The sequence below is a fragment of the Oncorhynchus keta genome, chromosome 30, assembly GCF_023373465.1.
Source record: "Oncorhynchus keta strain PuntledgeMale-10-30-2019 chromosome 30, Oket_V2, whole genome shotgun sequence".
NCBI classification, from domain to species: domain Eukaryota; kingdom Metazoa; phylum Chordata; class Actinopteri; order Salmoniformes; family Salmonidae; genus Oncorhynchus; species Oncorhynchus keta.
Window position 1 is genome coordinate 54,961,183 of NC_068450.1, and position 12,524 is coordinate 54,973,706.

The following is a 12,524-nucleotide window of genomic DNA, read 5'->3' on the forward strand; positions in this document are numbered from 1 at the left end:
CCCCTGACATCATTGCACTTACAATAGAACAGTAGAATATGTACTGCAATTTAATATCAACCCTGACTGTGATGGATATAGAGCATTAATGGATTGAAAGGAGAGAGAGAGAGAGAGGGAGAGACAGAGAGAGAGAGAGAGAGAGAGAAAAAGCAGGGAGTGGCTTGTTTTGTCCTTGTGTGTTTATTTATTCATTGACTTGTGACCTGATTGGGCAGATGTCGGCAGGGAAGCAGAGCTGGTGGGTGGATGTAAGAGACGCTGGACACTACTTCCCCATAAGGTCAGTCACGCAGTCACATGGCAAGTCACTCCTCACCAGCCAACGACACGGTCAGACAGCAACAGCAACACACGTTCTAAAACACTGCCTCCAAAACGTGTCTTGAGATGAACATTGCAGTCAAATATAAGTGATGGTATTGTGTGTGTTGGTTAGAATAAAAGTGAATGACTTTCTACTCCTGTCCTCTAGGTTACCCCTTATGCAAAACTACCAGGCTACGTTCCTGGGCAGGTGTACAACTATCAGTGACAAGAACATCTTCCCAGGTGAATGAAAACGTAACTACAGTACAAAGAGTAGTTGAAATCAAGTTGTTTCCTTTTAAATCATGTAGAAAGGATTATAATGTAGGCTCAGTAGCGTGCCGTGGTTCTGGGGCCTGGGCCTTCAGTGAAGTCCTACACAGTCCCACCCAAATTAATCCACCTCTTATTACCATCATTATGATGCCATGGCTCTAGACACTATACATTTAGACAGAAACGCAGTAGAACCAGGCGTTGCGTCACCTTGAAATTGACATTTTTATTCAGAGAATTGCAGGGGAAAGAGTACAATACCTTTTCATTGTGCAGCTTCGTTGCCCTGCGCGCTCGTTGAGCTGTAGATCCACTCGGGTGTCCCCAAAAGTTTTCAAAAGCACCATTGTTTGTAAGTGCCCAGACGTATTTTGGTGTCTCGTTGATGCCTTGGTTAGACAACTCAGGTTTGCAAAGCCATTGTGGCTCCAAACACCAAATCGATCACTTGCAAATAATAGGCATTCCCAGCAGTACAGTTTGCAGTGCTTCTCGGAGCCTGTGAGTCATTCATAGTTGAAAGTGGCGAACAAACCCCTTTCCCACCTGTGACAGGCTTTGTAGCGTCGGCGTCTACCTCTCCTGACAATGTCTAACTTTTCTTGAAAAGTTTGTCTTGAGAATGGCGTTATAATTATATCCTCGACCAAATCGATATCTTCTCCTTCCGTCATTGTGGGTTGAAAAAACAGCTTAGTAGTATGCAAATTAATTCGTTGTTCAATTTCAGTTTCCTAGTTCTGAGACCTGCCCATATAGGACCTGCCTCTCAATAATGGTAATCCAATCAAAAGACGTGCACGCACTACGCCTGCTAGCTGGCTCCTGTGTATCACTGGAGCCAGCCAGCAGGCGTACAATAGCCAACTCTAAAGCTGATTGGTTGACACTAAATTTTAATTTACATTCACTTTAAGCTGCAAGCGCCCGCACTGTTGATTCTGAAGGCCTGAGGGCAGATTTTAGACCCCTGGCAACACATGATGGCTGAATATGATTGGATAAAAGATCTAACATAAAGACCAGCCCTCCAAATCTCAACCTGGGGCTGGAAGCAGTGCAACCAAGAGGAACGCTATGAAATGAAGAGTGTAACTCTTACTCTGGGGAATAATTTAATACATATTTGTGGGAAAATATATATTTTTTAAAATGATATTCTGATGATGTTTAGGCCAGCAGAGAAGGCCTTGTTGGCCCTGATGGCCCACCACTGTGTAGGCTGTTGGTTACTAGGACACTTCCCACTGGGCACACACTGGTTGAATCAACGTTGTTCAACGTCATTTGTCAACGTATTGCGACGTGGAATCAACGTGGAAAATACATTGGATTTGAAAAAAGTAATCAACCAGTACTATTTTCATCTGATTTCAAACAGTGTTGTAAACATTGAAATTAGTGGAAAACTTAAATAAATGTACTTAACCTGACTAATAGGTTGTTACATCAATCTAATTTGAAGACATGCTAACCTCTCACTATTACAATAACGGGGGAGGTTCGCATTTTTTGGGGGTATGATACTTGTGCATCTAACTTTCTCACTCATCATTATTCACGATTCATTTAGGATTATCCGTAATCATGGTAGTAACCAGATTAATGTAGAAGTGTTTAGAAACCTAGTATATTCTTATTTACAATATAAGTGACTCCAAAATAACACAATACAATATTTATCATACATTTTATTGGGCACAAAATAATCTGACACAAATCCAAAACAAACAGCAAATGCATCCAACCAATGTGTAGAGTCACAAGCTTGATGTCGTCATTGCATGCAATGACTATGGGACCAAATACTTAACTTTTTACTACTTTAATAAGCATAAGTGAATTTGTCTCAATACTTTGGTCCTCTAAAATGGGGGGGGACACAATGTACAAAAAGTGCTGTAATTTCTAAATGGTTGACTTGAACCTCATTGTCATTGTATAATTTCAAATCCAAAGTGCTGGAGTACAGAGCCAAAACAACAAAAATTGTGTTAAGTCTCCCAATACCTTTGGAGCTCACTCACTGTATGTTGTTCATTATATACAATAGGCCCTATATATACTATCCCAGTAGAAGATATCCTTCAAATGTTGATATTTGGTTGCGTTCTCAATTCATTATCCAGTTTGTCTTCAAATTAATTATTGATATGTTGGATTCATGTCTCCATCACAACCAAAAATCTAACTTAAAGAACACCAGTAAATTTGATTGAGTCCCATTCTTGAACTTAGATTTTTGGTTCAGATGGTGAAGTGGATCCAACATATTAACTTGTAGATTTAATTTGAATTCATATACAAGAAAATATCAAAAGGTAAAAGTCATGAATATCATGAATTTGGCATCATATTTATAGAGCTAATGGTAACTACTTCTAAACTTCTAAATGTGTTGTGTTTCCAAAGCTGAGCAGGGTACATCGAGTTTGGCATCTGGATTGTCCACTCATTCTCACTGAAATGCATTACCCCTCATGTACCAGTAGGAGTCACTGTTCAGGCAGAAATGGTTGGACTTCGTCTTTGCATGTTATTTGAATATACCTCTTTATTTAGGTTGAAATAATGACGTTGATTCAAACATACCATTTTACTATCAACATTGAAACAAGGCCAATTAAAATATGTCTAATCAAATCTAAAATTGAACCATTTCAACCACTCAATATACTGTATATTGAAATATTCTGTACGTTTTTATGCGGAATGTAACTCAATTTCAATGTATAAATAGTTCTGATGATTATGTCAATTAGATTGATGTATAACAACCTGTTAGTCAGGTTAAGTACATTTATTTATACAGAACAAAAATATAAACGCAACATGCAACAATTTTAAAGATTTGACTTGAGTTACAGTTCATATTGAAATCAGTCAATTTAAATAAATTCATTAGGCCCTAATCTATAGATTTCACATCTTTGGGTATAGAAATATGCATCTGTTGGTCACAGATACCTTCTTTTTTTTTTAAAGTCGGTATCTGTTGTGACACCATTTGCCTCATGCAGCACAAGACATCTCCTTCGCATAGAGTTGATCAGGCTGTTGCATGTGGCCTGTGGAATGTTTCCCGCTCCTCTTCAATGACTGTATGAAGTTGCTGGATATTGTCTGGAACTGGAACACGCTGTTGTGTCCAGAGCATCCCACACATGCTCAATGTGATTTGTGATTTGTCTGGTAGGTATGCAGGCCATGGAAGAACTGGGACATTTTTTTTTTTTTTTAACCTTTATTTAACCAGGCAAGTCAGTTAAGAACACATTCTTATTTTCAATGACGGCCTGGGAACAGTGGGTTAACTGCCTGTTCAGGGGCAGAACGACAGATTTGTACCTTGTCAACATTATAAGCTTCCAGGAATTGTGTTCAGATCCTTGTGACATGGGGTAGTGCATTATCATGCTGAAACGAGGTGATGGCGGATGATGATGAATGGCACGACAATGGGCCTCAGGATCTCGTCACCGTATCTCTTTGCGTTCAAATTGCTATCGATAAAATGCAATTGTGTTCGTTGTCCGTAGCATATTCCTCCTGCCCATACCAGAACCCCACGCCACCATGGGGCACTCTGTTCACAACACTGCTCACCCACACAATGCCATACACGTGGTCTGCATTCGTGAGGCCGGTTGGACGTACTGCCAAATTCTATAAGACGACTTGGAGACGGCTTATGGTAGAGAAATGAACATTACATTCTCAGGCAACAGCTCTAGTGGACATTCCTGCCGTCAGCATGCCAATTGCACACCCCTTAAAAGTTGAGACATCTTTGGAATTGTGCTGTGTCAATAAAACTACACATTTTAGAGTGGCCTTTTATTGTCCCCAGCACACGGTGCACCTGTGTAATGATCATGCTGTTTAATCCGCTTCTTGATATGACACACCTGTCAGGTGGATGGATTATCTTGGCAAAGGAGAAATGCTCACTAACAGGGATGTAAACAAATTTGTGCCCAACATTTTAGAGAAATATTTTTTTTTGTGTGTATGAAACATTTCTGTGACCTTCTATTTCTGCTCGTGAAAGATGGGACCAACACTTTACATGTTGCGTTTATATTTTTGTTCAGTGTAAGTTGAAGTTTTACCCTAATTTCAATGTTTATAATGCTGGTTGAAAATAGTACCAGTTTGACAACTTTATTCATTTCCATTTGGTTGACACATTACGTTGAAACAATGTTGATTCAACCAATGTGTGCCCAGTGGGTTGTTACCTTTTATGGTTCAAATGTGACCGGTCACACACACACTCACTCAGACACACTCCTGCCCCTCCAGAGTACGAGTACAGCTGTGAGCTGCAGCTGCCATTCGTGTGTGAGAGACACAACACCACGGCTATAGAGACCCACTCTGGAGAGCCTCACCCCAATGGTCTGCCCTGTGAGAGCGGCTATTTACGCTTCAGGGACAAGGTCAGTCTGTCATACACACACACACACACTGGACACATACACACACACACACACTGGAGACTGTCATATAGTAACAGCTGGAATGGAACGGTATAAAACACATGGAAACCAGTTGAGATACTGTTTAATTCGTTCCATTCCAGCCATAACAATGAGCCCGTCCTCTGATTTAGTCTACATACAGGTATGTTCTGTGTAAGCCAGAGTGGGTGCGGTATATGGCCAATATACCACAACTAAGGGCTGTTCTAAAGCACGACAACGCAGAGTGCCCGGATACAGCCCTTAGCCGTGTTATATTGGCCATGTACCACAAACCCCCGAGGTGCCTTATTGCTATTTATAAACTGGTTACCAACGTAATTAGAGCAGTAAAAATACATGCTTTATCATACCCGAGGTCTGAAATACCACGAGTGTCAGCCAAACAGCATTCAGGGCTCAATCCACCCAGTTTCTAACAATTGTTATTGAATGTTGTCATTGCCTTTTCCAGTGCTACGTGGTGATCACGCCTCTGTACGTTACTTTTCAACACGCCAACGAGCACTGTCAGTCGATGAGAGGAACTCTACTCACTATCACAGACCAAGTTGAACAGGGTGAGTAGTGAATCTCCTAGTAGATCTCTTTTACCTGTCTGTCATGTTTGTCATTGGACAACCTTCCATTCTCCTAGACATGAGATGACCAATGATTGATGTCCCTTCGATGTCAGTCTTATCCGGCGGTTGTTGACTAGTTGCGCCTATCTGTTTGTTGTGGTCAGACTTTGTGACCTCCCTGTTGCCGGCGCAGCCACGTAAGACGTGGATTGGCCTGAAACTCAAACAGCAGGACCCAGAGTGGGTGGATGACTCCCCGGTCTCCTACCTCAACTTTAACCCCCTGCTTCACGGCCTACGCAGGCCCATGCTCGTCAACGTGAGTTCCCACTCACTTCCCTCAGCATGGCCACGGGGATCAGTGGGCTATGAGTTGAGTTATAATTTATAATTCCATCAAACCCCAGGTAGCATGTGCAGTAAACATACCTCTTTTAACATTCAACTGAAACCATATGATATTTTTACTGTAAAAATACCAGGTATAGGGCAGTTGGTCAGTTGGTGAAAAATGTGTGAATAGACTTGAAAACTTGTGGAATACGCTCAAAATGCGATGTGGTTCAATGATAACACTGACATTTTGCCATGGCAGAGATGAGTGGCCGAGACCCTCGCGGACAGCAGTGTACGCATCAATTCAGGTTACAATTCGGGTTAATGGATGACAATCATAAAATGTCATTCACAACACTCTGGTGTTTTGTAAGTGGTCTCTGCATTTATCAAATGCCACTATATGCATGAATGCCAGAATATAAGTAGCATAATAGTTGGAATAGTAACTGTCTGGACACTGACTGTAGGCCTCACATGTAGCTTATTATAATATTAACTGCTGTGTTCCTCACAGTGAAATTATAAACCAAAATGTTCCTTTTGTCTCGGAAACAGGAGGGGAGAAATATTATTTATTTCTTTCAGCATTTTGAGAGAATGAACGATTTCTTTCTTTCAGCGACATAAAAGCTGACAACATATGCATCCAAGATGAACTCAAATACTATCAGAAACATCGTTTTCACAGCTTATAACTTCCTAAAAACTGGTCAAACTGATGTCATTTGGAAATCTCCTTGGTCGCTTAAGGTCCACGTGAGAGAACTCAAGAGAGAGAGAACTTTACTGCTGTCAGCTGGATTGTTGATGATGCATCGATCATTCTATCGATTTATGACATCCTTCTGGTGAGCAAAGGCTTTATTTAGTCTTCCAAACAATCATCAAGTAATGACAAGAGAAGCTGCACGTATCTAATTATGGACAAGTGGACGAACAAAGTCAGCCAAAAGTCGGAAATTATAAGGAGAAAAATATCTGCGGGAGGCATAAATGTTTTATCATTTGTTTTGCACCCTGTCGTTCCACCGTCCGTCAGTAACGACAGCAGGCAGCCGACATCAGCCTTTTTCAAGTCATTGTTTGAAAATCAGATGACAACATGACTGGTTGTGTTTATGTCATATTACAAGTTTCGAAGTTAAGACGACAAATTTGGACTATTAGGCCCATAGAGAGTGAATAGGGTTTCTATATGTAATTCCATGATTAGGCCAATAGAGATCCTATTACATGAATAGGGATTCTATATGTAATTCCATGATTAGGCCAATAGAGATCCTATTACATGAATAGGGATTCTATATGTAATTCCATGATTTGGCCCATAATAAAATGTAAATAAACACGTTCACCAATAGGTGGTCTCCATACCGGGAAGAAATACAATGTTTATTTTACTACATAAACGTTACTATGATAGACTATACTAAATACCAGTCTCTAAAAAACATGTTCCACATCTGTTTCAAAGTTCAAGGACATCATCACCTATAACTAACTATCTGTGTCCCTGTTGTTGTTGTGTCTGTCTGCAGTTTCATGACCCAGAGAGCATGGAGCTGTGTGTCTTCATGTTCAACGACCCCAGCTCTGCTATGATGGGCTCCTGGGACTACACCCCCTGCTCTAACCAGCAGCATGTGGCCATCTGCCAGCACTACGCAGGTACACCACCGCTACCTAGCAGCAGAGGGCGCCAAACACAACCAATTATCTGTGCTTAGCTTGTCCGTTTTGGTGAAAGAACGGATGACGCGTGGACCCTACAGTCAGAAGGCTTGTGATAGAAAGACTCTTGATATTAAGTGTCTTTTACATACAGAAATTAAGTGTATGAAGTATTGATAGTTGTTACTTGATATTGCTATTGTTTAGCAGAGTGGAAATTGAGCATATCGAATAGGGTTTGAACCCTCGCCTGACCCCTTTTAAATCCCTCTCATGTTCTCAGACAAGCCAGAGGAGCCCCAGTTCCAGTTGGAGCCGTTCCAGGTGAACAATCACACCTTTAAGCTGCTTCAGAAGAACATGACGTGGCACGAGGCTTTGGCGGAGTGCAGGAACCAGAACATGGTCCTGGCCAGCGTAGCCGACACCCTGCAGCAGTCAGTCCTCACGGTGCACGTCACCCGCGCACGCAGCCCCATGTGGATCGGCCTCTTCAGCGCAGACGTAAGTGGCCATAGCTTTTCACCCTAACCCGTTGCTGTTCGCAGATCTGAAAGAAGGGGATGGGTTTAAGGCAATATGGCAAAGCAAACAACCCGTAGTCCATTGGGAGGCTAGGTGGCGCCGTCACCATGTAGAATAGGTCACATCCTGTTCCTTCAGTTCTGCAGTCACTGAAGGATAGTGACTGATTTCATAATGACGATTTCACACATTCTACAGTGCAGGTCAGTTAGTTCTTAATTGACTTGCCTGGTTAAACTAATAAGGAACTCACTCAGCGTTTTGTATTGTCAGGATGGTGTCCACTACCGCTGGACAGACCACAGTCACACGGTGTTTAGTCGCTGGTCCTCAGAGCCCACCGTTGGACACTGTGTCTTCCTGGACACGGACGGCTTCTGGAAGGCTACAGAGTGTATGGAACAGTTGGCAGGGGCTATCTGCCATGTTCCACACGGTGAGACAGCAATACAGTGGCTCAGTTGGTAAGCGCTGGGGTCTTGTCATGTAATGGGTCGCAGGTTCACGTACCAAAAGTGTAAGCACTTTGGATACAATTGTGTGTTAAGTGGCATAATTAAAACAAGACCGGAGGAAGATGAACCAAGCACTCTCCTCAGACAGCAACTGTGTATGTTTTTAAATGAATGAACACTTTCAATGTTTCCAGAAGAGAACGTCACCACCCATGAGGACAACGCTGTGAACTGTCCTCACAAGAGCAGCGGACCAAACTGGATCCCCTTCAAGAACAACTGCTACACCTTCCAACTGGCATCGTCCAGATGGGAAGAGTTTGACAAGGGCCAGATACTTCAGACATGCAAGAAACTGGGTAAGGAGCAAGGACACTGTTTGGCAGAGACATCAGTCAGGAACCATTTGTACTGTGAAGAACTCCATAAACAAGATGCATATTAGAAACATGCCTTATAGTCTCAATTAGAAATGTGAAAAGAGGGAGCTCTGCTTTGGCATCAAATGTAAAGACAAAGAGTGATGCTCATTGGAGAATGGGGTACAATTTATAGCAACCAAATGAAGTTGCAGCTGTGTGAAAACATACTTCCAAAAATCCTTCATTTTAGCAGCTATTGCATAGCAAAACATTCAAACTCACCAACGTGTATTGCTCACCAGTCTTCTTCAGGGTTCACAGGTGCATAGTAGTGACAGGTGAAATGAATGACCATAAATTAAAGGGCCGTGGACAATATTAACCAATAGATAATGAGGAAATAATGCCCCCACCCCCCCAAAATTAAAAAAATAATAATAATACAAGTAAATCAATCAATTATAACTATTGGCCAATACAATGTTTCACACAAATAAACAACTCAAGATTAATAAAATATATATAGGAGCAAAATCTATTTCATTGTTCAACCTTGAAAGACAGTAGCTTTGAGTGTGTGCATCCAGAAAGTAAAAGACACTGAAGCTTGTAATCTCCCCTCTTGTTGATGGATACCACCTCTATGGCCATGGCTTTAAGCAATTGCGGGCTACCATGGCCAGCTTGTTGGTAATGCACGGCCGTGGGATAAGTGTCATTCACTGTTTTGATGGCATATTTATGTTCTGCCAGTCTGTCTTTTAGCGTTCTTTTTTTGTGCGGCTAATATAAAAACAACACCACGGGCACTCCAACCTATAAACAACAAACGCAGGGATGCAATTCACAAAAGATTGGATCTGGTAAGTTATTTTCTTGTGTCATTGAACGTCTTGTTTTTTATTTTTTATGTTGTGGAGGTTGATGCAGTGTCCGCACAGAAAGGTGCCAGTGGGTTGGGAAAGCCCGTTGGCTTTGACTGTGGGGCGAGTTTGTGACTGCATCTAGCGCGTCTAGAAGAAAAGCATGGAAGCTCAGTGAAAACTTCACCTAATGCAGGGTCACTTTTTATGTTACTCCAATTCTGTTTGATGATATTCTTTATTTGAGATGCCTCTCTGCTGTACTGGGTAACAAAATAGATTTGGTTGGACTTTTGGGGCCTTTGTTATTGTCTGAGCATATTTTCTCTTTCCTTGGCCTCTGTGTGGAGCTGTAGCAGTTCATTTCCAGATGATCGAAACAGCAAAATGATGTCATCTGTATCTTCCGTACCACATGATTTTATCAAAAAAATTGATTAAGAGGATAACAAAAAAAATCTCTCCAACCATAGTCCTAAAAACACATTTGTGTAGTTGGGTGCAAAACAGGCGGCCATTACTGTCCATTTGACTTGTCTGTAGAGTTGGTCCTGAAAAAGAACGTTAATTGTTTAGTGCTCGCTCTGTTTGAGAGAGTCTGGGGTTGCGCTTCCCTCTGGCCTGAGTTGAAGATGGTGTTTTAGAGCCTCGAGAAACTCACCAAAAAAAGAGAATTAGTAAAAATCCAAATAACTTCACAGATCTTCATTGTAAAGGGTTTAAACACTGTTTCCCATGCTTGTTCAATGAACTATAAAAATTAATGAACATGCACCATTGGAACGGTCGTTAAGACACTAACAGCTTACAGACGGAAGGCAATTAAGGTCACAGTTAGGAAAACTTAGGAAAGAGGCCTTTCTACTGACTCTGAAAAACACCAAAAGAAAGATGCCCATGGTCCCTGCTCATCTACATGAACGTGCCTTAGACATACTGCAAGGAGGCATGAGGCCTGCAGATGTGGCCAGGGAAATTAATTGCAATGTCCATACTGTGAGATGCCTAAGACAGCGCTACAGAGAGACAGGACGGACAGCTGATCATCCTCGCAGTGGCAGACCACGTATAACAACACCTGCGCAGGATTGGTACATCCAAAGATCACACCTGCGGGACAGGTACAGGATGGCAACAACAACTGCCCGAGTTACACCAGGAATGCACAATCCCTCCATCAGGGCTCAGACTGTCCGCAATAGGCTGAGAGAGGCTGGACTGAGGGCTTGTAGGACTGTTGTAAGGCAGGTCCTCACCAGACATCACAAACCCACCGTCGCTGGACCCTGCATTACAGGGAAGACATCCTTCTCCCTCATGTGGTACCCTTCCTGCAGGCTCATCCTGACATGACCCTCCAGCATGACAATGCCACTAACCATACTGCTCGTTCTGTGCGTGATTTCCTTGCAAGACAGAAATGTCAGTGTTCTGCCATGGCCAGCTAAGTACCCGTATCTCAATCCCATTGAGCACGTCTGGGAGTTTATATCCCAAATGTCAGAGACATTCTATGGGAAGAGAGACTGCAGATTCTTTCAAACAATTGTATTGTAAGATTTGCAAAAATGAAGCAATCAACCATCCATAAGAATAGTCAGAGTTGAAAGTTCAACGGACAGAGTTGTCTCTCAGCTTTTATTTTAAAAAGTCTGACGTCTATGTGGCTGTTAGCAGACGTGTACAAACAGGGGTGGGGAACATAGTGTATAAAAGGCGTTTAGCTTGTCTGTGTAGATAGCTGATTTTGACCACCATTGTCTGTTCCTTCCTGCATGTTTCCATCGAGAGGAGTTCCTACAGACAGTACAAACGGGATGTCACATACTGCGGTAGCACCCGGCTCTTATCTGTACGCCCAGAGTTCTAACTAAGTCACACAAGACAACAAGCCTGCATCAGGGGAAAAAAACACTAGCATAAAACAATGGACAATTCTCTAAGTGAAAACAGCATAGTATGTTTAATTTTGTAATTTTCCGTTACATGTTTCATACAGTATTTTCCACGGGATTACAAGTTGCAGTTCTTGACACAAACCGGCACTTACAGTTGAAGTCGGATGTTTACATACACCTTAGCCAAATACGTTTAAACTCAGTTTTCACAATTCCTGACATTTAATCCTAGTAAAAATTCCCTGTCTTAGGTCAGTTAGGATCACCACTTTATTTTAAGAATGTGAAATGTCAGAATAATAGTAGAGAGAATGATTTATTTCAGCTTTTATTTCTTTCATCACATTCCCAGTGGGTCAGATGTTTACATACACTCAATTAGTATTTGGTAGCACTGCCTTTAAATTGTTTAACTTGGGTCAAATGTTTTGGGTAGCCTTCCACAAGCTTCCCACAATAAGTTGGGTGAATTTTGGCCCATTCCTCCTGACAGAGCTGGTGTAACTGAGTCAGGTTTGTAGGCCTCCTTGCTCACACACGCTTTTTCAGTTCTGCTCACACATTTTCTATGGGATTGAGGCCAAAGCCCTGGCTTTGTGATGGCCACTCCAATACCTTAACTTTGTGTCATGCACAAAGTAGATGTCCCAACCGACTTGCCAAAACTATAGTTCGTTAACAAGAAATTGGTGGAGTGGTTGAAAAACGAGTTCTAATGATTCCAACCTAAGTGTATGTAAACTTCTGACTTCAACTGTACATTTATTGTCTTGCCCATT

The 12,524-nt window shown here is 41.9% G+C and overlaps 1 protein-coding gene across 1 annotated transcript in view; it reads left to right on the forward strand.

The window, feature by feature from the left end:
- Positions 1-12,524, forward strand: part of LOC118363168 (lymphocyte antigen 75-like) — a 40,173-nt gene that overhangs the window by 21,989 nt on the left and 5,660 nt on the right. Inside the window, exons 18-26 of the mRNA XM_052488601.1 lie at positions 219-283; positions 476-552; positions 4,891-5,027; positions 5,524-5,629; positions 5,797-5,951; positions 7,510-7,639; positions 7,926-8,146; positions 8,441-8,603; positions 8,817-8,981. Coding sequence (XP_052344561.1) covers positions 219-283; positions 476-552; positions 4,891-5,027; positions 5,524-5,629; positions 5,797-5,951; positions 7,510-7,639; positions 7,926-8,146; positions 8,441-8,603; positions 8,817-8,981 — 1,219 coding nt within the window. The remainder of the gene's footprint in view (positions 1-218; positions 284-475; positions 553-4,890; positions 5,028-5,523; positions 5,630-5,796; positions 5,952-7,509; positions 7,640-7,925; positions 8,147-8,440; positions 8,604-8,816; positions 8,982-12,524) is intronic.